The 26,868-nt window shown below is 48.2% G+C and overlaps 1 protein-coding gene across 1 annotated transcript in view; it reads right to left on the bottom strand.

Moving 5' to 3' along the window:
* Positions 1 to 7,155: 7,155 nt before the first annotated feature.
* The window catches only part of MTCL1 (microtubule crosslinking factor 1), a 117,927-nt gene continuing 98,214 nt past the window's right edge, over positions 7,156 to 26,868 (bottom strand). Inside the window, exons 9-14 of the mRNA XM_008159865.3 lie at positions 25,144 to 25,311; positions 21,328 to 21,582; positions 15,538 to 15,834; positions 13,783 to 13,814; positions 9,848 to 11,390; positions 7,156 to 7,194 (exon numbers count right to left, since the gene is read on the bottom strand). Of these exons, the coding sequence (XP_008158087.2) occupies positions 7,156 to 7,194; positions 9,848 to 11,390; positions 13,783 to 13,814; positions 15,538 to 15,834; positions 21,328 to 21,582; positions 25,144 to 25,311 (2,334 nt within the window). The remainder of the gene's footprint in view (positions 7,195 to 9,847; positions 11,391 to 13,782; positions 13,815 to 15,537; positions 15,835 to 21,327; positions 21,583 to 25,143; positions 25,312 to 26,868) is intronic.

Genomic DNA, 26,868 nt, shown 5'->3' with positions numbered 1-26,868 from the left:
TTTTTATAATCAGGGCAAAAACATGTACCTGCCCATACAACAGCAAGATGCCTTTCACCTGTATGAAAAGTATGGTCACTGGTGCATGCAGCGTCCCGGATTGCAAAAGGGATGTCCGGCAGTCAAACACCCCCCAAGGGTGCTGGCCAGGCTAAGGGACCCCCTCCTCCCATGCACGAATTTTGTGCACTGGGCCTGTAGTTCAACTATAAAAGGAATAAGGTACTGATACATGCTACAATATGGATGAACCTCAAGAACATTATGCCCAGTGAAAGAAGCCCAAGAGGCCACATATTGATGGATTCCATTTATATGAAACATCCTGAAAAGGCAGTTGCATAGAGACAGAAAACAGATTTGTGGGTGCCAGGGACTGGGTAAAGTGACTGCCAGGGAGTGGGGTGCATTATTTCCTTTTAGGGTGATGAAAATGTCCTGGGACCAAGCAGTGGTGATGATTGTACAACACTGTGAATGTACTAACTGCCACTGAATTGTATGCTTTAAATTGCTAGAATGGTAAATTTTATGCTATGTGTATTTTACCACCATTTGAAAAACAACAACAATGAATTAGAAAATAGTAAATGATAGTTGTACTTCTCAGTTACTTTTTGAACAAAATACCCATAACTCTGACAAGCTTAATAAAAAAAAGGGTGAAACACCAATGTACTAAATAAAAATTAGAATTATGATATGCATATTTTTAAAAAGACACATAATATTGAAAACCTTTACCTTCTCATAAGAAGAAAAAAGGGCAGAGTGGACTGGGTCTACTACGGCCCAGCCTGACCGCGGTTTGATGAGAAATGTCTGTGGGCCGCTGGTGCTGGCCTTGCGCCAGGGGCAGGGCATGCCCTGCGTGCAAGGGCCGTTAGCTGTGTTTGAGGAATCTGCTCCTGCCTCTTTCTTTAGGACATAAAAGCAAATGGCACATGAACACTGGCTCCTGGAGACATACACAAACACTTCTCGCAGGCTGTTCCCTGTGCAGCTGCTCTCCGCATCACCCACTTAGCTGCCTCAGCATTCATTTGGACAGGAGTGTAGAAAGTGTTTCATTCCACCATCTTATCTTGCCTTTGCAAAAGTTGGGGTGGTTCCACAATAAATGGACTCAAAAATACGAAGCCCAACTGGTAGAAAAGTGGGTGGTTGGAGAAATTCCCAATGGTCTTTTCAGGCACTGACGTCGCATGACGTGGCTTTGCTCGCTGGACCTGCTCCCAGCCCAGGTGCTGCCTCCCTGCCCAGGTCAGATGCTCTTTTTACCACCTCCTCACATAGCTGCTCCTACTCTTCTCCCACCGAACCCCGTCTCCTGCCTTCACATTTAAATTCTACCCTAGCTGGTTTGGCTCAGTCGGCCTGCATACTGAAGGGTCCTGGGTTCGATTCCCATCAAGGGCATATACCTGGGTGTGCAGGAGGCAGCCGGTCAGTGATTCTCTCATCATTGATGTTTCTATCTCTCTCTACCTCTCTCTAATAAATAACAATATATTTTTTAAAAATCCTGCTCTTCCTTCGAGGTCCAACTCAAGCCCTTTAACTTAGGATTTACATACCTCTCCTTTTCTCCCCATTTGGTTTTGTGCCTGGGAAGTCCATCTCCCCCAATTAGATAGCAAGTTCTCTCTGATGACTGGAACTTCTCCTTGTAATTTGAGGGTTCCCCACAGTCGTGAGCAGCTTTGCTGTCTTCCATGCACTTTCCCCCTCTATTCTCGAAGCTCCCTGGTTTTCCTTTGCTGGGCTAATCTGTCTGTAATAGGCTCAGGCAGATGTGAATTAAAGCAGATCCAGGAGACTCATCAGTCTTGGGGCTTTCGCAGGAGCTACTGGTAAGAGACCCTCTTTCTCTAGGAGTTGCTAAACTGGTAAGAGCCACTGAGGATGATCACTGCCAACTCCTGGGATGCTTGTCTGAGAATGAAGCCACACAGGAGAGCGGAGCCAGGAGGCAGGCAGAGTGCTGATGGCTTTCTTCGAGGCTCTGGATTGTAACTCCCCTCGACCCCAAAGCCTTCTGTTATGAGCACTGACAACCCTCCTTCTGGCTGCTGGCTGGTTGCTTCAAGCTGGAAGGATGTTATTGTACCTCCCAGCATTTACCCTGGCACAAGGTAGGCACACACAACATTTGTCAACGTGGTGATAGTTTGTTTGCAGTTCCGTCTAGAGTGGTTAAGTGAAATATTTATTTTTTTAGATTAAAACACTGTCATTGTGGTAAAATACAACGTTTACCATTTAATCATACGGTCGTGCAACCATCACCACTATCCATTTCCAGAACTTTTTATCATCCTAAACAGAAATCTATACCCATTAAACATCAACTTCCATTCTTCCCTCTTCCCACCTCAGGGTCACTTTAATTTTACTTTTTTTAATCTATGAATTTGACTAGTCTAGGTCCCACATAGTGGGCCAAAAGTAGGCTTACAGTTGAGTATGCAAAACACAGTTTATTCTTGTATTATTTATGAATTATTGTATTATTTTTCATATGACTATCTGTAAACCTATTTTTGCCTCCCCCTGTATAAGTGGAATCTTACAATATTTGTTATTTTTGTGAATGGCTTATTTTACGTAGCATAATGTTCTCAAGGTTCACCCATGTTGTAGTATGAGTTAGAATCTCCTTCCTTTCTAAGGCTGAATAATATTCCACTGTATGTGTAGACCACTTTTTATTTATCCATTCATCCATCAATGGACATGGGGGTTGATTCCACTCTATTGTAAACAATGCTTCTATGAACATGGGTGTACAAATATGTGTTCAAGTCCTAGATTTTAATTCCTCTGGCCTATAACCCAGAAGTTGAATTGCTGGATCATATGAAAATCCTGTTTAACTTTTTAAGGAATCATCCTACTGTTTTCCAGAGCAGCTGCACCATTCTACATCCCCACCAACAGTGCACCAGGGTTCCATGGCGTCTACATCCATAACACTAGTTGTTGCTTTCCATTTTTTTGAAAATATTTAATGATGGAACTGTGCTAATACTCAGAATAGAACTTGTTCTATGAACCTGTGTGGATAAGAAGAAAATTGTTGTGTTCATGAAACATTAAAGCCCGAAGATCTGGCCTAAAATAGTCCTACGTGTGTTCCAGGCAGCATGTCGCTTTTCAGACTCCTACTCTCTCAAATCCATCTCAGCACCAGGATGGAAACTGGAGTCACTGGCCACTCCTGCTTTCCCAATGAGGGGAGAGGGACGGAGGCTGGCACATTCTGACTTGTGGGTAGCCAGTGTCCTCACCACACCCCAACCCCACATCCACCCCTTCTGGCTTTTTCAACAAGAACGAAGTTGCCTTTTTATCTACGTCAGGAGGCTCTTGCAATCCAGTGAAACCACACCACCACACACTCAGCGTATTCCCATAGGTGCCTCATTAGCAGCGGTTGCCTTTTCCCATGAGCTCCCCTGGCCCGAGATCCCGTTTATGGCATCTCCCCTCCTGAGCCCCGAGGAGAGACAGAGGGCGTGTGAGACACCAGGTCTGGCAACAGGCTGCCATCATGTCAAGGCTTTATTTCTACTTCATCACTGTCTCATACAGACTCCGAGGCACCGTCCTTTGTGCCAATCCAGTATCCTCACGACCGTGTGTAGTATTTTTCCCGTAAACAGAACATTTTGAGTAAACACTGCATATTGTCAGCTCGTCTTTTAACAATAATTTAAAAAAGCCACGGATATTGTTTCATCGATGCAAGAAGACGACAAAAGTACAGTACGAGGGAACTCACAATGTGCACAACGGGACGACTCACTCGGGCGATGGGGAGCCACAGCAGCAGTATGTACATGCACCCCAGCGCCTCGAACCCGAGGACGTGCAAGTCGATAGAGTATGTGGATTATACAAAGAATTTGGTGAGTCCCGCTGAGGACTCGGTGCCCTTTTCCAAAACGCTGACATGTGTTCCCTCCAGCATATAGGGCATCTGTCTTGACTATTGGCTTCCTGACTTTTTCACTACAAGAAGTTCACTTTATCAGACGGTCTGAAGTTTTCAAAAATTCTTAAAAACCAAAAACACTGACAAAAGAAAATTAACTTAAAACACTCTAATTCAACGTGGAAATAAAGCAAACCAAAACGTAACAGTGCAAATGTAACAGAGAGGCAGCCAGTATTAGATCGAGGGTGTTCAGGATCTCTTAAAATGTACATCTTTAAAACGTTTATTTTTTAAAATTTATTTATATCTTATGTACCCTTTTTAATATACTGTGTGTAAAAAAGATGGGAGACAAAAATAGTTTTCTGAGCTATGAAAAAAATTAAGTTATTACAGGCACATTTACTGTTTCGTTCTAGAAACATCTCAGGTCAGAGGTTGAACATTCAGCAGCTGTGTGTTTTTCTCAACACGTTCTTTGACCTTGGGACAGCGAGCTCTCTCCTTGTGGGCAGAGTTTGGTGGGCGATGATGGTGTGGTTATGCAAATTACAGTGAATTATTCCGTGATAATCCATGCAAACTTGCATCCCGTCACTGGTGCAGCTTCTCCCCGGGCGGCTCCTCCTCCCCGAACTCCTCCAAGGAGGCCGGGTCTCCGAGCGATGGAGCCGTAGAGGCGGTGGGGGAATGTGGGGCCCAGCGGGATGGAGGGCGGCGGTTTGCTGGTCTCTCGGGCCTGGAGAAGCAGGATTCTAGGGATGGAGCTAGTGCGGAACAAGGCAGTTCCTTCAAAGCCAGAAAGAGAAAGACAGGGTTACTCAGACGGACAGTGCCTCCGGGGCGGGGGGGATTTCCCCCAAACACACTTCTTGACATGTATGCAACGGACCGAGGGCAACTTCTGCATGCTAACTGATGTTTTGCTCATGGAGAAGAACTTAAAATGGTAAGGAAAGACCCCAACAGGAATGGTCAGTGATGACAGTCATGAGAAGACATCGAGTGAGGATCAAACATGGCAAAGCCGTGAGATGGGTGTGTTTACAGAGCACCGTCAGGATTGGGCTGGAACCTATGGAGGGTGGGAAAGCCACAGGCCACAGGTGGTCTACCCAGGCCACGTGGTCGGTCTGATCCAGCTGATCCCATCACTCTGGCCCTCCTGAGTGATCTACTCAGTGACAAGGCCGGTCCTAAGAGGCCAGCCTCCCTTGATTTCATCCAGCTGTGTTAGGAATGAGACTCACCTCAAAACAAGCGCTGCTACTGTTTACTCCCAAATTGACTGGCAGTGGGTGAAACAAACTCCCACGCCATGCAAACATGCTGCCGGCAGAAAGTTAATTTAGGTCTAGTTTTCTTTAGTGACGCCTCCTGGCAGCGGCATTTTCAGAAAGTGGAGTCAGAGTGTGCTCGTGCTTTCGTGTTGCGGGCATCCCACACCTTCCGAGGACAGGTGATGCCAGACACCCTCCACCACGGTGCCCATCACCTGGAATGCTTCTTCCCAGGGCTCAGTCTCCACGACAGGAAACAAGGCCACCGCATGGGAATTTGCTGGCACAGAGCAATGTGCAAAGCTGTGGCAGGAGGAAACGGGGAGTCCTACAGGGTGGGACCCCTCTGCCCCAATGACACTCAGACAACAGGAAGCTGAGATGGGAAACCACTGCAATGCCGATGACACAGAGCCAAGACCCTCCGAGCCAGCCAGGAGGTAGAGAGGATGTAAAGAGAGGTGACAAGCGGCTGCCGAGGTCAGAATGAGGAAGATGTGGTCAGCAGCGCAGGCGAGCCACACAGGGAAGAGTCAGCGGCTGTGTTGAAGGACGACGTGACGAACCAGGTGACAAGGAAGAAGATGGAAGGCGGACAGGGGAGCGATGGAGTGAGGAGGCTGCCTCCCCGTGGGGCCCGCAGAGGAGGAGCCCTAACATGGAGACTGCTTCTAGCCGGTCCCTGCCTCTTCTGTGGTTGGCACTTTCTATGACAATGGGGAGGCCCCCGTCAGCAAAGCACGTGTGCTAATGAGAACCATGACAACCTGAGGTGCCTGCCTGTGAAAACACCGTGGGCCCCGAAATACCTGGAAGGCGAACTTACGCGGGGTGAGCTGTGTCCTGACCCCGCCTCAGCCCAGGGCATGCGGAGGCTGCATGGTTCGGGAAATCTGCTACTGTTTTGTGTCTTCTGGTGTCACTGCTCCTCGTGTGGTAAGAGTTGTGTGTGCTTGTGTTGTGTATGAGAGAGTGTTGTGTGCAAGGGCGTGTGCTGGTGGGGCTGCGGCTAGAGGTTGATGGGACACACTGCAGCCGGTTCCCACCTGGCCGATGCGGGACGAGGATGTGCTTTCCATTCGTGTTGTGCCACCTCTTCGCCAGCACCTGCTTGGGGGCTCCCACAGGGAGCAATGGCGTGTGGCCATCCCAGCACACATAAGCACACCTCGCTGTCCTTTCCCGACAGGCCTTGCCGTGGGCTCTGTGGGCCTCTGGCGCTTGGAGCACTTTAGTCTTGGAGAAACAACTGTACTTTGGCCCCCGAGCGCTGACTCGAGATCAGTGAATGAGCTAATTCTGTCCTTGATTCAACGCAAGGCTCCTGTTTTCTCATGGGCCTCGACATGGGCTTTGAAGTCAGTTCTGAGAATCCTTTTTGGACCAGGGGTGACTTTGCTGTTTATTCAATCAACACATATCTATTGAGCACTTACTAGGTCACCCACGGTGATCACCTGGAAGGACAAGATGTATTTGCTCTTATTCCTTCTGGTGCGGTTGTTGAAAAAGAAGCCTCCTTGCATTATGGTCACCCCTGATGTAGCATATGGTAGTAACTTGTGCCACCAAATACCGGTAGCAGGCCCAGCAGATCCCACAGGCTAGAACTCTGTGTCAGAGACAGTCCCCTCTCTGAAAGCATACTGGCTGCCAACTGCACCGGGAGCAGAAACCTAGGTGGGGTCTCTATCACCTGGGAGCCTTTCTCTGCACCAAGCAGTCCACCCTCGGCAAAAGGGATTGTACAGGCCATCAATCTGTCCCTGCAGACGGACCCAGAGCCAGTGGGGGCGCTGCCTCTACGAAGCAGATCTGCCCGGGATGATTCCACCCGTTTCTGAGTGTCCGACGCCAACCCCGAGGTACACCAGTGCCCCCTCCAGACAGCGTGGGAAGAAGGATGGAAGCACTTACTGCGTGAGGCAGGCAGGGCTAGAGTCCCCAGGGGGCAGTTAGTAAGACAGTTTGGTTCTGGACAGAACAGACAGACAAAGAAAAGAAAAGCAAGTAGGTTGAAAAGTACTTTTTAAAAAAGAAGAACAGTAAAGGTTTTACATCAACAAGCCAGGTGCCAGCTCCAGGGACAGCTCCCAGGAGAAGCAGGAGGTCCCCAAAAGGGGCATGGCATGCCTGGGCACCCAGACCTCTCCTCGGCCGTGTCCGAAGGGAGGAACGGCCTCCCTGTGGAACAGCCACAGGCCTCTCCCTCCTGACTTCCATTCTTCCCGGAGTTACCCTTTGGTTTAACATTTCAAACATCCTTTGGCGCAGAGAGATGGAAGTCGCACGGCTCTTGTATTTGAAAGGAGGCACAGAACAGCCAGTTTGTCACAATGATGCAGCGACCGCTGCTCACACTAAAACCCTCTCCGCCCCTTTTACACTTAGGTATGGGAGAGAAGAACAGAACTGCATTTCCAGATTATTTTCATTCTCTTCACGCCAGAACTCCTTCTCACAGCTTCTCTGCTTTGCTGCCTGGGTGTTATGGCTTCAAGAGAAAAGACTAAGCAGTGTGTGGGTGAGAGTGGGAAGTCCTGCTGTGCGGGTCCCAGCCAGACCCTTACGTCCCCGTCTCGCTGTGACCATCCAGGGAGAGCCCCGGCAGGCCACGCAGAGCAGGATGGCAACTCAGAATCACTGGAGATTTTGAAATGAAAACCCAGAACAAAATTTTTGGAGTGAAAAGAAGGGCTCTCCAGTGGGCCTAATATATAGTAGTCAATCCAGACGAGAAGTAATTCCTCTGGAATCTAGAACAAGTAAAATGGCAACAACACAAAAAGGAAAAAGAGTCCATGACATTGAGGCTCTGACCCCGAAACTCTGCTGTGCTCCCGTCCAACGGCCGATCATCTCTGAGGCGGTAAGCACACCTAGTGAGAAGGGAGTCTAAGACACGTGACAGAGAGCCAAAGGGCTGGGCGTAGCTTCGTACCCGTAAAACCATTTTCACACCTGAGAGCTGTGATTCGGTCATTAAACCATTCTTCATATTATCATAGATTTGCTTTTTAACTCAAAGTATTTTTTTGGATCCTAAAAATTAATTCCTATGTAGTTGCAAATATAAACGGACATTCCAGACACAGCCAGTTAATGTTTTGGGACAAAGCCCTGATTTCGGCTGATGCCTCCCCGGGCCCTGAGGCAGGCATTCACACAAACGCTCCGCAGCAGTGCGCCACTTACCTGAGGACCCCGAAGGATGGGGTGACAGAAGCCGCAGATGACACCATCTGTCACCTGAGAACACTCAACCACGGTATGTGTTCTTCTCAGAGCCCGCACACCGCTGTATCACAAGACTCGCAGCTTCGGAACATGGGGGCCATGGACCGTCAAGGTCAGGCTAAACCATATGGCTTTGCCATTTCAGTAGGTCACTGGCATGACTTGACCCATTTCAGATTTAAACTCTATATTCTGAGTTAAATACCACTTGGTGGGTTAGACTGGGAAACTGACCATCATTGTTTCCCTGTGGGAAATGTGGGGCAGAGCGTAGAAATACACTCTTCTCCTCTCCTTACTCACGAGGCCCGGGCCACGGGGGGTGGGAAAGAAGCGGCGGCTCAAGGAGCGAGTTTCTCTTCTTCCCGCCGCCCCTCGCCATCCACTGGGCTGCCCGGCCTAGAGAATGCCTGTGGGTGTCTGGATTCCACTGGGGTGGAGTGTGTCCATGTGGGCTACTGGTGGGTCGGGGCTCACGCTCACGTCTACGCATGGATCACTCCAAACAGTGACCGACCGACTGTCGTCAGCACCGGGAGGCAGGCGTCACCACTTCTTTCACCCCAGCACGGTCACCGGGCTTTGTTTTACTTTGCTCATTCTGGAAGTGGAAATGGGGATTGCTTTCTAAGGTGGCGTGGGACGAGTATACCACGTGTGGATAGGCATCAGAACAGAATTCAAGGTTGACTGAGTTGAGGATATTGTTAACAGGGATGTAATAATAATTACATGACAATGTGATAATATGTGTGGTCATATGATAATAATGGGATAACAGGAGATGTGTCAGCGGGTAATAATCGTATTGCACGAAGGCAGGGTTTTGACTGAGTGTTGCCTCGCCTGGGTTATTCCTGGGGGGGCTTCGTGGACACAGAGAGTAATGTGTGAGATGGAAGGCTGCAGCTTTGCACTGAAGCCCACACTGGAGTCCAGCTGCTGTAGCTCCTCGTGAGAAGTTCTAGAATCCACACTCTCAAACCCTCCCCGGCACACCTCTCATGCTGTCACATAGAAAGACCTGGAGCATGCAGAAAGCCCTGACACGACTCCCATACTTTACACACAGACATTCCTAGGACACAATTTTATCCCCAAAGATGGCACCTTATGACCCCCAGTGAAACGCCCAGATAAACTAATGAGCAGCCACCGCTTAGACCAGAGAAGAGAACCTGAGTCACTTTGAAAAAGTAGCTCCGAGTTCGTGTTCCTGCCTATTCCACTCTCCTGTAAACCAGGTATCTCCCAGCTCACAAGAACCTATTATGGGCCAGGATTCTTAAAATCAAATGACCTAGTACAATCCCAGGTTCAAACTTGTTTCCCCAGCGTTTGAGTGGAAGAGCTGGCAGGGGGAGGGCGGGGAATACTCAGCTTTCATTACCTCCATGGACCCTGGTTCGGCTTTGACGGTCTCTCCCACGAGGCTGTCACTGTTAAGACTTGGGAGGCCCTGGGGCGCCTGCCTCCTCTCCTCCTTTAAGGCATGCTCCAACAGCTTCTTGTTGAGGATCCGGGCTACGCTCTCGGTGAATGTGTAGCCAGGGGGAGCGGATAAGTCCTGCCTCACAGGCGTGCCCTCTCCCCCTTCCTCCCTACAGGTCTCTGAGCCAAGCCCGATGGGGCTGGGTGACCGTCCCCGGGAACTGGGGCTGGCGTCCTGGCCTGGGCCCAGCTCCGGCTGCGGTTCTGCTGAGCGAGACCGGCCCCCAGCCCGCGTCCCCTTCTGGAAGGGGTCCTGCACCACGGGGCTGTGGTCAATGATGTTGAAGAGACTGGAGAGGCCGTCGTTGATGGCGGTGTGCACGGGGCTCTCCCGTGTGGTGGTGGAGCGGGCCCAGGCCGACTCACTGCACCCCTTCTGGGCCAGCCCCGGCGAGGTCCTGTTATTTGGCTGGTCAGCTTTGGGGAGGGGCTTCCTCTGCAGCTTGGGAGACCCATACTTGGGGGAGCAGCATGTCCGTTCGAACTTGGCCTGCACCTTCTCGATGGCGGGGGCCACCTGCCTGCTCCTAAGGCCACGGGATGGAGACGATGCGGGTGTGGCACCCCCCCCTGCCTTTGGCGTGAGACACTTGTGGGGGCTGCTGGTGACGGCGCTACCGCCGCGCAGGGCTTCGGTCTGCAGGCCAACGCTGATGGTCTGCACGGTCTGCGTCCCAGTCGTCTGGGACCCATTGGTCTGGCAGGCCATGTCCTTGACCAGGGGCTCGGGGGAACTAGAGCAGATGGCATTCCTGACAGAGAAGGCCACCTCCTTCATGTCGTCACTCATGTTCTTGGACATCCCCAGGCTGTGCAGTGGGGACGCGAAGCCCAGGGAGGGGCAGAGGGTGCCATCCAGGGGGCGCAGGCCTCCCTCCCCGTAGTCTCGGGGTTGCCTGGGAGGGGCACAAGGCCACCTGCTAAGCATGTGTTCTGAGGGGCCCCCCTTAGCGTCTCCTGGGCCCCCTCGGGCTCTGCTTGTAGAAAACGGGTCCTCGGGCTCCGGGTGGCCCGAGCTCTCACCGCCGGCCACCACGATGCTGTCCATCCTGCGGACGGCAGGCGGGCTGTGCAGCACCCGCACCCCCGACGGCTCGGTGCGGACGTGGCTCCGCAGGGGCTGCTTCTGGCAGTGCTCGGGGCTGGTCATGGTGTCCGTGGTCATGGTGACGCTCGTGGTGAGGTACCAGGACGAGTCAGGGAAAGGCTCCACAGTGGCCTCGCCCCCAGCCCGCCCCACCTCGGTCCTGCCCGCCCAGGGGTCTGGGGGCCTCTCGTCCCAGCTCTTGCTGTTGAACTCCTCGATGTACTTCAGATCATCAGGGGACAGCGGGGGAGTGATGTCCTCTTTGCTACTGGCTGCGGGCAGGCCTTTCTCCGGCAGGAAGGGAGAGACGTCCATCAGGCGCTGGAACTCAGACATGGAGGACACGGACACCGCCCTGGGAGAAGGAGTGGGAGAGGAGACAGTGTCAGCTGCCCGCCAGCCCGGGCGCCCACCAACCTGCACGGCCTGTGCCTGTTTCGTGCCAGTCGCTACCGGAACTATGAGAACGCTTTCCAGCCGCTCGCTGCTCTCCAGCCCTGAGCTGACCCTGTGGATGTTCAATGGGCTTTTTATGGCTCTGGAATTGTTCCAGGACCTGTGTCTGGGTCAGAATGGAACACAGCCAACCCTCAAACACTGGGAACGAGTGGAAGGTGGGGCTAGCAGGCAGGCATAGCTAAGCTCCAAGCCACCTTGGATGCTTCACTTCAGCCTACAGTGGCCCACAGGAGGAAGGGACACCTGGCTGTGGCCTGGCGTCTCCATCTACTGACCAGAGCCTTCTGTCCCCACCATATTGGGAGCTTCCCGAGTGCTGAGCATTATGGCAGGTGCTCATGCTACAGACATGGACTGCCACAGTCCTGATCCAGAACCACCTAATGGTATGGTATAGGGTGGGGGTGGGGGGGAGCTACCACAACAAAATAACTATCATCTGAAGTCTTTTTCACCCATTGGCCTCATCCCCTGTTGACTTGAAGGACTAACCATCTCCAAAGTGGAAGATGAAGAAGGGAAAGTGGAAGATGGAACTAGGTCAACAAATAAATTTCCAAATACTTTTTCAAATGAAATTTCCACCTGGCCCTGCCCAAATCCACCAACGGGGCTCAGCTCTCCTCTCCCCTCTCTGCTCCCTGCTCTACAGTCAGGCCTTCTCTTTGTTCCTGCTCCTCCTGTATTTCTGGACACGAGGAAGGCACTCCACATGCACACAGTGGAAGGTGAAGACAGGTGAGCTAAAGCAGCAGGAAGACAGGCGAGCTAAAGCAGCAGCCAGTTTGGGGTAAGTTCCTGCCTGACAGATGTGGCATTGGCTATAGATTCCTCAATATATCAGCACTTTAATTCAATATATTTCTACTTGACAGGAATTTACTGACTTCCCTCTATAGGCCGGGGGCTGGAGATCTGACATGCTAGGTCGGGGGTTGCTGGAGCATTCAGGCAGCTTGTCAGCTCTCCCAGGGCAAAGACATAGTGGCCAGGAAGGAAGCCTGGGGCTGGCCATGCCTGTAGGCACAGGCCCTGGACCCTCGGGCCCAGGATCCCTCTGGATGGGTGACAGGGAGGTGAGGTGTAGGTATACTCACGGTCTCTGCAACTACACCACTTCCCCATAGGACACCGATATCCACCTACCTCCAAACTGAGGCTTGAATACTTAAGTGACTTTCTATGCCCAGCCCCGGCCCTGCCGAAGGGTCTCTCACATGACGTCCATGGGCCTCTCCACTCTAGGACTGATTAATGATGGTGAGGCCAGAATTGGGGTCTGTGTACCACCTGGACTGGCCCACAGAGCCAGCAAAGCTCCCGGTGGCTCTGCCCTCACCCCGGGGTACATGCTCTTGTGGTGGTCACTGTGGGGTAAGGGTCTAGGGGACAAATGCCACCGTTAGGCTTTCCATCTTCTTATTTCTCACTGAAGGCAAAGTCAGTGATATTCTATATTAGAAATAATCTACACACTGTCCAATGCCCTCTGAATAACAGGAAGCTGGCGATAACCAGGGCTGGACATAAATGTATACATCGATTTGTTACTAGGTCTTAAGGTTTCTGTAAGTGCGATTTCCCTCTTCTTGTCTCCAGTCCTGTCAGGAAGTGGCTGAATTAACACTGAGCTTCGGAATGCTGGGGGCTGGAGCACTCTGCAGACCCCTGGGCCCTGACCCTTCTTGGACGTGGCTCATCTAACCCCCATGCCTGCCCACACAGGAACCACTCAGAGTTGAATCAGTGGCACCCGTGTGGGGACCTGGCCTTTCGGACTCGCATGGATGTTGTGGAACAGAGACCAGGTAGATAAAGGAAAGGCACCAACCTCAGCAGCATCCGAAGTGAAACAGAACAATAACTACAAAAACCAGGATGCATCTGAAACACGCTGCCTAGAAAATCACTGGTATAGTATAATGTCTCCTAGCCTAGCAAGAGGGAGCTTTTCCAGATTTTAAATGAGAAGAGAGGAGTTTCCATGGACTTTTCAAAAACTATTTACCACAGTCATTCCTTAACATACACAATACACAACTAGAACGGCAAAGTTCTTACCCTAAAGCTAATAAGCAAACACAGCAGGTCTCTGGCCTCTTTGTTGTTAACAATAAAAAAATACCACATTTATTCAATTAAAAATAATAAAGCAACTACTTGTTCAGAAGTCTTATTTTAAGACATTTTGAAGAGAGTATTATAATAGACCGCAGTGACAGGTGGAATTTCCAGACAAGGGGATTTTATTTCAGCCGTCTACTATTGTTTTCCTCGATCTTACTTACCTTTGAAGATTTCCCTTGTGATTTTCTTCTTCCTGTAAAGAAGAAATAAGTTCATCCGAATCAGCTAATATTGGTTGCTAGGAGCTCTCAGGGTTCTATGGGCTTTGTTCTGCTCTCCTGCCCTAGGACAACAGCATTGAAAATGCACATGGAGCCAGCATTGGTAGGGAGTGCTACTGCCCCCAGCCCTTCAAAGTTTGATAATAAAACCATGATCCACAGTGTGGTGAGGGGCTGGAGCTTCTGCAGTCCAGGGAGGAGCCCACACGAGTAAGAAAAACTGGCCATGAATTTTGTATGAACATTGGCATGGAGAAAGGGGCCCTCCCCGCTTTCTCAGAGGACTTCCCTGAGCACATGACTTTCCAACCTCGCTTTGTAATGACCCAGATACATCTACGTGAGTTTGTGTGTACAGTGTGTGTGTGTGTGTGTGTGTGTGTGTGTGTGTGTGTGAGAGAGAGAGAGAGAGAGAGAGAGAGAGAGAGAGAGAGAGAGAGATGGAGAGAGAGAGGAGAGAGAAGTGGGAGAAGATGAGGATGATAGAGTGAGTTAGAAGATGGATGTCCCTAACTGAAGTTGATTTGACATCCTTAGGCGTGAGTACTTCCTTAATTTTAAATTTCGCCATTTGGAATCAAAGGTGAAGTTACAGTGACTTCTGCTTACGAAGAATGATAGCTGCGCTCGCAGAGGACAACACGAACACAGGTGGACTTGGGTGTTTTCGAGCTGACATGGTCTGGAAAAAGGAGCAAGGATCCTACACGCCCTGATAACGGAGGTTTATGCACCCGCGTGGTCAACAGCCTGGTGCGCTTCCCCCCGGCGAGCACGGTCCGCAGTGCAAGTCAGTGAGGGGTCCAGGCCCCTGCAGGGCGGCACCAGGCCAGTCTCCTGACCTCCGCTGCCTCCTCACTGCTGTGAGCGTGGACTACGTGAGACTGCCAGCAGATCAAACAGGGTGGCATACTGGCGATGTCACATCAGCTGGGAATCTATTGCGGAGGAGTCGGGGGGCGGGGTGTTAGGGGGGCACCTAGCCTCACTGACATGTGACTGAATATAATTTCCCCACATTTCAACAGCACTATTGACTGAACCCTTCTCAGTCCATTAAGTACCTGGGACAGGTTAAAAAGCATACAGAGCAACTGTTAAATGGACTCACAGGTAATGATTCCTAAAATCAATTTTTAAAACCCAGCTTTAACAAGGGCTTAACCAGAAAAAGGGAACGCTGAGCCGTGGAGATTTCAGCACAGAGCTTAGCTCGGCTGCCTGCTCGCCTAGTCTATGTAAGGTTTCTAAGTGCTGGGTTGTCTTCCCTTTGTGCAGGATAAGGTCTTCAGGGTATATCACTGTTTAGTGACATCTGCTACTCCCAAATGTCAGGTATTTTCTTTAAAACAGAGTTGTTTTCCTGTTATTAATACGTTTTCTATGATTTGAAGTGAAGTTGAAGATCTACACTCCCCAGAAGAATGACCTATTCCCTCCTGTGTGTCTCACTGGACATGCCCATTTGTGAGACCTCTCCGTCTACACGGGACATGAAACATGAGACAAAGTGGCAAAATAAAGCTGGCCGCAGCACAAGCTAGGAGTTTGGGGTCAGGGCCACCCAGCAATGCTCTTGGCACTGTGAAGGTTTCATTTTTTCTTAAGCCCTGGAGCCTGCCTGCCACGTGGCAGGGCTTCCCACCAACCCCGTGGTCCTGCAGTGGTTAACTGGACCGGAAAACCCAGGCCCACCTGAGGGAGGCAGTTCCTGAACTCCTTCTGGGGCCCGCGGGCCGGAGGCTCCTCTGGCTCATCCTCCAAAGACAGGGCGTCCAAGTAGAGGTTCTCCCGGGCAGAGCACCTGTCCGATTCCTTCAGCTTGGAGAGCGGCCGGTCTTCAAAAGAGGTCGAGTCGGATTCCGTGCAGGGCCACATCCCCAGGGGCTGGGGCATGCGGGGGCTCCCCGGGGGAGCAAAAGGGCGGATGCTGCCTTCTTTCTGATCACAAAGGAAATTTCCACCTCTCCGGGGACTGTTTTCTTTCTGCAACTTGAGGGTTTAAAAATTAAAACAATTAGCCTCACATTTCTGTCTGTTGCTCTCCTAAGACCAAGGTCTCACCACAATTTGGGATTACAGATGAGTCCATCTATAATTCCAGAGCTCACATCTCAAAGACCAGGAGAAGAAAATGCTCTTGAAGTTCTGGCCTTAATTTCAAAACGTAACCCAACACCATAACAAATGCTATAAAAAAAAAAATCACAATTTTGTTTGGACTGAAAATCTGCATTAATCACATACAAGCCAACTCCTTCTGATAAGAATCTGTTATTGTACATAACTTTGAGTACTATACTCACAGGAAACAATACATTTATTTTTTTTAAAAAATCGAACATTAAATGACATATTTAGAGCTCTTTTTTTTTTTTTTTTTTAAATTAGCTTCAGAACTTAAGGTATACTCAGTGGAAAACGATCAGCAAACTTCTGAAGGTGAATTTGGTGTTCCTAACTAGCAGTTTCCTAATAATAACAGCATATTATTTCCAAATCATCTGGAACAGGTCTTACACATAATCCGAGTGATCAAACTGTTACAACCACTAGATGGAAGAGCACCTCCCACTTCGCTTGAGAGGACTGAAGCTTAGCTATAAAGGGCATTAAGCTCTGGTATGACTGAAAACAAACAACACAAGACAGATACTTTTGAGTCACACGTTTTGTGCCTGGCGCGGGAAGCTCAGGGAGCAGTTGTGGGGAACACACGGGGCCACTTGGAGCTGGGAAGACCTACCTGAGTTGGAACCATTGGCTATCAGGTCTAAGGTGCCTAACTCTTCTCCGCTCCGTCTCCTCATCTGTAAACCTCCCTCCCAGGTCCAGGGGGGACTCTGCCATTGTTGGGGAAACCACCCCTGACTTCCCTCAGGCCTGCCCTCAGGGGCTGGGCCCACAATGATCACCTTGCCTATTTACTGCGCAAGAACCAAGTGGAGGACGGTCAGGAAGGGTGCCAGGGTGAAACCACAGGACAGTCAGGGAAATGCATGGAGGGCGGATGCTCTCGCTTCTCCCCTCGAAGCCCAGGAGAAGCCCTGATGGGCGGTTTCCCTCTGCTCTACTCGCCTGAGCTTTCCGCACTGAGCTCTCCTCTTTGCCTCCATCAGACATGCACAGAAAGCACAGCTGAGCACTGAGGGTTCCCACCTACACACCCTTAATGGGGTCTTCGTTGAATGAGGAGCTCAGCACGCTACACGTTGGCTACTTTTTTGAGTAATTATCTCAATGACAAAAATGACTTTTGGGTTTGTCCTGAAGGGGTGGCAGAAGGAGGACGTTCAACCCTGAGTGCTGGGACAGTGCCAGGAAGTTCTAAAACTCCCTTAGAATCATATATTCTTTTAAGAAGGCATCTTTCATAAACTCTATCTTCGTGTCCCAATTTCAGCCTGCATCCACACAATGGCTATACATGTGGCCTGGTATCGCCAGGAACAAAGCCGTGTGAAATAATGGGGATAGAGGACTTTTACTTATTTTTAGTAATTTTTGAGGTGGTGGAACCAAAGTCTCCGAGTACCATCTTCATTTTGTGAGAAATATGAAGACTTGAGCAGCCAGAGCTTCAGTGTTGGGAGTCTGAGGCAGGATCACAGTTGTGTTTGGAACAAACACTTCACTCTGGGTTTCAGCTCCGCTGCCTCCGCTCTCCACCCCTCCCTCCCCATGGCAGTTCTTCCCAGTTCTCTTAAAAGATGCTAAATGCTTTCTTTAATCGAGAAATAAAAAGGAAAGCTTTCTATTATGTTTATCCAATGCATGTCAGCGCAATTTACTTTCAACACATGATCATCTCAAAGCTATTTTGGGCAAGGAATTAAAATGCGAGAATCACAGTTGAAGCTGTAAATGTGCATGGAGCGTGTGTGTGAAGAGGGGGAGGAATGACTACAGAGGAGAGCTATGAACAAGCAGGTTCTAACTCAGGAAAGTGGAATTTCAAAAATAAACCCTGCAGCCAGGAGCAACGAGCTGGGGAGCCGGTGTTAGGTTTCCTAAAAATGAAGCTGAGTGGTTTTAGCTGGAGGTATCTGCTGCCGAGATGCCTCTGGGGTGGCGTAATAGAATAATGGGCCCTTAAAAGGATAGGGTTTCCTAGGGGAGTCATTTCAAATCAGGCATCTGCAATTACTGTATTTAGAATCCTGCAGCAGAACAACTTGTAATGCAAATAGAAAGTTCTAAAGATTTGCATTTCAAATAATACAGGAAACAATAAACCCTCAAGAGTGTCACCTCATCTGAATCAGTCAAAAGAAAAAATGGTCACTTGGTGAACACGTTTTATTATTATTTTTTAAAATATATTTTTATTGCCCTGGAGGGTTTGGTTCAGTGGACAGAGCATCGGCCCTCGGATGAAGGGGATGAAGGGTCCTGGGTTCAATTACAGTCAAAGGAATAAATCTTGGTTGCAGGCTCAATCCCAAGGCCCCAGTCAGGGCACATTCGGGAAGCAACCAATCGATGTGTGTCTCTCTCTGTCTCTCCCCCTCCCTTCCACTCTATTAAAAAACAAAAAAACAAACAAACACAAACAAACACAAAACAAAACCCAAAAACAACAACACAACAACAACAAAGAAAATCAATAGAAAAATGTCCTTGGGTGGGGAGTAACAACAACTATATATATATATATTATTTCAGGGAGGAAGGGAGAGGGAGAGAGATAGAAACATCAATCAGTGATAAGAATCATTGATTGGCTGCTTCTGAGCCTGCAACCTGGGCATGTGTCCTGACTGGTACCATGAGCTCGGTTCATAGGTTGATGCTCAACCACTAAACCACACCAGCTGGGCATGAACAGATTTTACAAGAAAGGTCTTTCATGTTGTAGAGGCAACTGATTTAAGGAAGTTACTGGGAGGAGAATGAACTTCCATTGAGCTCTTTAGAGATACAAGTCTTCTATCAGCATGTTAATTGGGAACTTAACAATTCTAAGGAGAAATGCAGTGTGACTCCATAAAAGTTAACTATCACCCAATCAAGTGTGGACTGAGACAGGATGTGTGTGATAAGATAGATGATAGGTGTTAGATGACCGTACCCACACTCCCACAGTCATTCATCATGTAAAATGCCTCGTGTGGCACAATAATTATGTAGGAATTCAATGACACCCGACAAGTATGAAGCATGTGTTCTGAAAGTGGAAAATGGATTTAGTGTTCCTTCTTTTACTATCTGTAGTAGGTTATCCTAGTCAAGGTTATATGGTTCACCACATAGTCAAATATTAAGAGCACACACTATGAGGAATGTTCATTCTTGTTTATCTGTGAAATGTGTAGCTAAAAGTTAAATGAATGAGCAATCCAGTTACTGATAAACAAAATCTATACACATACATACACACTTCATCCAATTTCCTCTTTCACAGAGAATGGCCTTTACCTGATTTTCAGGATTGGGTACCAAGATTTATAAAATCTCCTTTTAAAATCTCTAATATTTGGGGGGAAATGCCAGATTTATTTTTGAAAGCCACAATTGCATATCTGAAGCACCATTCACTGGCAACAAACCCTCTTCTAAAAACAGCAGTTAAGTCATTGTACAAAGCCTGTGGGATCCACCACACACACAGATTTCAGAAACAGATGAATGCCCGGAACCCATTATGCTCAAAGATGTCAACCTTGAGGACTGACATTCTGGGGCTGTCAGCTTGGTAGAACTGTTGCAGTGTTGACAATCTGGACATGGGGTTCAGCTCCTATCCCTTTTTCTCTTTCCAAAATATGGTCTAGTAATGAGGCGAATGCTCATCCCTTGGTCATTAACAATTTGAAAGCTGAGTATCATCAAATGTCTTGCTACTTTTTCCTTTACTAGAAATTCTTCATTCCCCAAAGTAAAAAAATAACAAACCCAAAGGCTCGCTTAATTTATATCCAAGGTGTCACTTCCAAAATGAAGCCATCTAAGACCAACAGGCCCACGGTTAGCAGGCTAAGGGGACCCAGAAGGGCAGGGATGGTGATGGCCTTGCTGGGGTTCAGGGGGGACAGACACAGTGAGAGATCCTGGAGGGAAGGCCAAGAGGGAACGTCCCTGGTAACAAGGTGCCTAGAGTTACTGGGATACTGACCAGCTGCTGGGGTTGGATATAGTGAATCTGTGACCATTCTTATGAACACATGCTGCTTGGCTCCTACAATTTCCACTGAACAACTGATCCAATCGGTAGAGCACAAGCACACAGGGGATTTAAATCAGAAGATTCTCCTCAAGGGCTGGCATTTCTAGGCCAAACAGGAAGTGGCCAACTTTCCTTTGATAGAATTTTTAAATGAACCATATCAAATATCAGTAGGGTGACTCAGTTGTGAGTAATCCAGGCTCAGAGAAACTTCAGCTCCTTTTTATCTGCAGTGCACTTCCTTCTCCTCAAGGATTTCTGAGCCAAAGGCTCTGGTTTTTTTCCAGTTCATTCTCCCTCCCTCACTCCCATATAGTATGCAGAAACTAGCCTTTGCTACTGCACCTGCAAAACACAGGTACCATATGTCTGGGGATAATGGAGCAAATTTTTTTTAAAAAGGACCTCATATAAATGCAGGCAGTATGGGTATTTGTAATAGAATAATGAGGTTATTTTTCCTGAACTCAGTTTCTTATTGATTAATGCATTTCCTCGAGGCCTCATGAATTTGTGTGACAAGCTGAAATAAAATGTATGCTATATAAAAATCCAGCCAGGGAGGAATTCCAAACCTTCATCAATTTAATGCAAAAATGTAATCTGTGCATCATGTAGGCACAACTACAACTACACAAGCTGTCCTAAGTCTGACGCAATGCAGAGAATAATGATCTGGGCAGTAGAAAAACAACTCCCCTTCTCCCCATGAATTCATCTGAGTTTCTGACTCATTTGTTTAGCTGAAGACAATGAGCTACCAGCTACCTCCCCTGACTATGGTGCTACGTAATTATAGCTCAGTAATATCCACAGCAGGTGCAAACAGCCCAACTTCCAATTTACTTCAGCAATTTCTTTACTAATGGACAATAATTCCATTTAAGCTGGGGCAGTCACTGTGACCAGATCTTGAATGGAAAACTTAAAAGTTAATTTGCTTTTTGGCAGAAATCACTTTATAAGACCTGAAAAAAACCTCATGTTTCAGGTTTAGTCTTTAAATTCCTTTAAAAAGTTACTTCCCACCCCGGAACACACACACACACACACACACACACACACACACACACACACACACGGAAGTTACCTACAAACTTTGCAATGAAAAGATCTGTAATGGCTGAACCCAGGTTTCCAATACTAAAAATTCTACTTTTTCTTTTCTTCCTCTCCCTCGGGAAGCCCATGAAACACCCTAATGTACTAAGGACCTCTGAGCAGCCTGCTGGTTGTTCCCTCTACATGCTCAGATTTCCAAGTCACTTTAGCTGTCTTCTCTCTCTTCCCTGTTCTCTGGTGTCTGGGAGCTTCCTTACCTGTTCTATTTTCCACAAGAGTTCCTTCCGTTGCCGCTCCCACTCCTGCCGATCCCTGTCCAGACGGTCTAGGAGTTCCACCTTCTCGCGGTTCCAGTTCTTCTCGCTGTGATGGATCTGCCAGCGCAGGTCCATGACCAGGCCATGGCTGTCAGCAAGGAGCTTCTGGTGTGTCTCCCTCTCCTTCCTGAATGCCCCTTTGCTGTCAGTGGTGGAACCTGGTTCTCCCAAGCTTTTCCCAGTCTTCTCTTCCAGCTGTCAAGGAGAAGAGAACTTAGGAACTTAGTCCCTGCCAAGTCTCACTTTAGTAGGTGAAAAAATCTCAGATCATTAATGTATTATGCCTGGAAACATGTTTAAACCAAGATTTGACCAATCCCACGGAAGAAACCATTTTCATGTTTAAAGTCCTAATTACAAACATAGAGTCACACAGAATGTCAGTGTTCTCATAGTCTGCTTCTCAGCTCTACATCCCTACTGAGTCACCACCATCTCTTGCCTGTCCTTCTATAGAGCTCCTTGAAGACAAGTACATGTCTTCCCTATATTCTTAGCACCTCTATGGAACCTAGTGATGGGGCAGTGGTAGAACCTAGGCATCTATAATACATACTTGTCAAACACTCGGGAGGTTAAATACTAAAACTAAACACATGAGCAAAAACACTCCCATCTAGGCATATCATATTCAAACTATTGAAAACTAAGAGGAAGCTGTGGAGGCAGAGAAAAGAGACACATGCATACACACACACACACACACACACACACACACACACACACAGAGGCACACATATATGAACAACAACAGACCTATCTTCAGAAACTATTTAAGTCAGAGGACAATGGAGTAACATCTTTAAAGGGGGAAAACGGTAACATCTTTCAAAAATAAAGGAAAACAAACATTTTTGAATAAATAAAAATTGAAGGGGGAAAAATCCCATTGACAGCAGACGTCAAGAAATGATAGAGGAGCCCAGACAGTGTGGTTCAGTTGGTTGAATGTCATCCCATGCACCAGAGGCCACTTATTCGATTCCCAGTCAGGTCACATGCCTGGGTTGTGGGCTTGATCCCCAGTGGGGTGCCTGCAGGAGGCAGCCCATCAATGATTGTCTCTCATCATTGATGTTTCTATCTCTCTCTTCATTCCCCTCCCTCTCTGAAATTAATAAAAATATTTTAAAAATCAAAATGCTTTAGTTCCATGATGAAAATCAAGGTTATCATTTTAATTCTGTGAATGTTCTTTCTCTCACACTTAAGTAGGGGCAGTTCTGCAGATGTGGCAAGCTCCCTTCTTCATGATGTTCCTATTCTTACATATCCTTTCTCTCCTTTTCCATGTACTCATACTACTCATCCTCTTAGATTCATTCTAAGCAGGCCTTTCACAAATACTCCTTCCCTAAACCCTCAAGCCGAGGTGTGTGCCCTGCATGCCCCCACTCCTGACAGCACTGTGTACAGGCCTAGTGGGGCACTTCTCTGGGTCTCTCAATGCACTGCAAACTCAGTCAAAAAATATCTTATTTGTTGTTGGAACCTTGGCATTTAGAATAAGGTCTGACTTAGGAGTCAATGGAAGGAATCACAGAGTTGGGAACTGATACAACATGGCCTTCAATGAAGAAAAAATACTTAAGTTTTGGTAGATTTCACCTATTTTGCATTTAAGTAGAAGAGGGTAACCATCTACACTAATCTACACTAATAAAAGAGTAAGATGCAAATTGACTGTACTTTGCGATGCCCACCAGCCAACCAGGAGTGATTATGCAAATTAACCAACAAAGATGGCAGGTTAACTTGCATACACAGGCGCCGAGTGGCCAGGGGCAGGGTGGCACGTTTGCGTTATCACCATGGCGATGATGCAGGCGTTCTGCACTGCCCCAGCTGCTTCGGGCCTCTGGGCAGCATGGGAAGGCGGAAAGGCGGTTCAGAGTCAGAGCAAAAAGGTGGCTCCGGTTGTAGCGAAGGCGCTGCCAGCAGCCAGGGGAAGGAAGGCCCATTCTTGCACGAATCTTCATGCATTGGGCCTCTAGTAGGACTATTATAAATGAACCAGCAGCCATCCACATTCATTGCTTCCTGGGCTGCAAATGTTTAAAAAGCATCTTAAATGATTTGGGCAGAAGATGAATCTTACCTATTACCACCTGCCTTTTAGGTTTGAAGTCCTAGCATTATTTCATGGTGTTTAATGACTCTCCCTGAGGCTTTATTTGTGGCACACACGTGGGTGGATACAAAGTTTCTCTAAAACAAAAATGAAATGTTTTGAAACTGGTTCGCATCAAAGATTATGCCTCCTTTTGTCAGCTACACTCAATGCCTTTGAAAATATTTAGGTTTTTTTTCTCCTATAAACATATTTTTAAGTAGGTTTAAAGGCAGCTCATCAAAAAGTGTTTTCACTCATTCCTCCTCTGCTACTGACTGTTCAGGCTGCATCCTAACATAAACAGAGCATCTAGTAGGAGTCTGCTACCAGGCAGTGGGCAGGATTAGTAACTGGGTCAGCGGCTCCGTCACCTGACCAGCCTGGCCTGGCACTTCAGTTTTCCTGTGCTTTGCAGCTTCCTCTGCAGAAAACTTTGTATCTCTGCTTTTCCCAGGGCTGTGAGCCTGACACCGCTGCTCCCCTGTGCCAGGCAATGCAGGTGAACTGTGGGTACCAAAGAGCCGTTTCCTTTTTAAATAAATGTTTATATTGTTTTTTTTAGAGAGGGAGGATATACATATATATATCAATGTGAGAGAGAAACATGGACTGGCTACCTCCCTCCAGCCCCCTGGCCGGGGATCAAACCCACAAGCTGGGTATGTACCCCAACTGGAAATCGAGCCAGTGACCTTTCAGTGCCTGGCACGACATTCAACCAACCGAGCCACACCAGGAAGGGCAGGAGCCGTTTTCTTTTGACATGACAGGTCCTTTCATATTTTATTAAGGCCATTTGAAAGATATCTCCTTTCTGTGCTTTTTGTGTGTTTGTGTGTGTGTGCAATTCATATAAAATTTTAATTATTTTATGGTTTGCCTCAAAATAAGGCCTAGAAAATAGATTACTAAAGATGCACAGACCTTTCCCCCTCATCATGATCAAAGGGCTGCAGGGAGTGGCTGTGCTTTTAGGAATTTCAGGGAGAAAATGTTTCTGAAAAATGTAGAAAAGAATGTTTCTGGCTAAGTCTGATGTTAATAGCCCTGCCACGCCTAAAACCTCCCAGGAGGCTCTGCTCTGTGGGAAGGGTGGATGCGGAAGCCCACTCTCCTCTCCACTGGAGCACGAAAGGCTCTGTGATCCGAGACCAGCCTCTTCCACCGGGCTCCCACTTTCTCCGGTGTAAATCAGGTCACCAAACCTGATCAGACTCGCTTCTAGGGCACGAAGTGGAAGGTCCACAGCTCTTTCTGGTATTTGCAGAAATCGAAAGGAAAGCACGTGTTTACCTTTTTCAGAGATAACTAAACTACAGTCTGCTTTTCCTTAGCTCCTGTCTGAACCACGTCAGCGCATCCTGATCACCACCCGATGCGGGCGGGCCTCTGATGGGGCTAAACACAGCCGTGCCCAAGGTGGGATGAGAAAGTAAACGCTGCTTTGAAAATGCCGGCCGTGTTTCTTACGTGGGAGAGGGAATATGGGGGGAAGAAGATGCTTGGAATGGTGGGGAACTTTAGGAAGAGACAGCAGGTGGCTGCTCCTGGTCTCCTCACAGCCCTCTCTCTCTCAGACGAGGGTCACTATGGCCACCTGTGCCTCCTCCCCACCTGTCCCGGGGGGAGATGGGGGCAGGTACCTGCTCCAGGCGGCACTTGAGCATGGCCCACTCCACGTCCCAGGCCGCCTTGTCGCTGGCGTACTGCTGCTGCAGCCGCAGCCGGGCGCACTCGTCCTCCCGCAGCTCGGAGCGCAGGTCCTCCAGCAAGGTCTTCAGCGCGCTGAACAGCTGCTGGTTCTCCACTACCTGCGGGGACACGGGAGTGGGCTGTCACCTCACGGAAGGGTGTTCTTCAGGTCAGGAGAGGAGAGAAGCCTGGCAATCAGGGTGGTGCTGGGCTGTTTCCAAGGTGCCACTGGAAATGGGCGCAGAGCCAGGGGGTCCCCATGCTGGCCACCGGGCCCCTGGGGCTGAGACTGCTAAGGGCTGGTTGGAATAGGAGGGAGGGCAGGACTCAGGCTGGTGCTGGGAACCTGAAGCAGGAGAGAGGAAGGCGCAGGAGGCACAGGCAGCCCTGGAGGCCGGGGCTGCCAAGATGCTCTGTGTGACTTCAGACGTCCAAAGCTCTGGCTGGGGATGCAGATATAACAAAATACAAGCACCCACCTATGTGTAAGGCCATTTTAACGCCAGCTGTTGCAACAGAAGGGAATGAATAAAGGCCTTGTGTTTCCTAGAAACACAGAGTGGTCACCCCCTGACTTGCAGTTACTCCAAGGTCATAGATGTGACAAACATGGCCATGGGGAGAGGGGGAAGCCTGACCCACCCCAACATTTCCAGTGTCTTGCACAATGCTTGTCATGTGAAGTGTGCAAACAGGTCTGATAAATGAAAATGGGTTTTTTATTACTAACCTGCTTACACCCGCCTTAAAAGATTTTATGTTTTCTAAAACCTGTCCCGCCCTTTGAGGGCACATTTCAAAACCATGACTGCTCTCTTAGTACATTTCAGCATGGGCATTTTATCAGAAAGGTTTGGCCGAGTGAATTAATTCTGTAGCCGGATAATGATAGCCAAATGAGCCCATCTCTTCAAGCCAGACAGAAAGCACAAACATGCATCGCACAGTCTCAGGGCAATCTTGTTGGCTGCAGTTATGAGACAGGCGGAATAAAAGCTCTCTGAGTCCGGCTGGAGGCAGAATGTCTATTATAGAAAGGAGAGCCCCTTTCTCTTGAGTGGACCCCCCTACTTGGTAAACCACGGTGAGTGCCCTTCAGCTCCCTAGCGTGGGATCTACACACACTGTCTCCCCTCCATCACAGGGAGAGTCAGCCGTGCTTCTAAAACCATCTAGTTAATGCACTAAGCACACACATGTACATACACAAAGATGGTCAACCACATAGGAGAAACATTTAAGATACTTTGGATATGTTTGGATTTAAATAAAGTTGAATCAATAAAGAGAAATTCTTTAACATGAACCAATTTGTTACTGAAAACTCCATAGTTGCTCCCGTAATTTATAGGAAGACTTATTATAGTAGATACAGTAGACTTTTGATCTAGTAGAAAGGCTTATTCGTTAAACTTTTTATTTATTGCTCTTTGATTTTTCTCAGCTTGAACACCAATTTTTACTTTAATAGCTCTGAGATAAAAGGCTTATTAAGAGTACAATTCAGTTAACATTTGAAAAGCTCATCAAATAGAGAAACTTCTTAAAATCCTATAGTCTTTCCAACCTCCTGAAGATAAATAAAGACCCTGAATAGCCTCAGCAATCTTATTTGAGAAAGACCAAATTTGGAGGTATCACAACTATACTACAAGGCCATAGTTATCAAAACAGCC

This window comes from Eptesicus fuscus, chromosome 12 (assembly GCF_027574615.1).
Source record: "Eptesicus fuscus isolate TK198812 chromosome 12, DD_ASM_mEF_20220401, whole genome shotgun sequence".
Taxonomy (NCBI): domain Eukaryota; kingdom Metazoa; phylum Chordata; class Mammalia; order Chiroptera; family Vespertilionidae; genus Eptesicus; species Eptesicus fuscus.
Note: the sequence above shows the minus strand (reverse complement) of the source record. Positions and strands in the feature narration are given on the sequence as shown.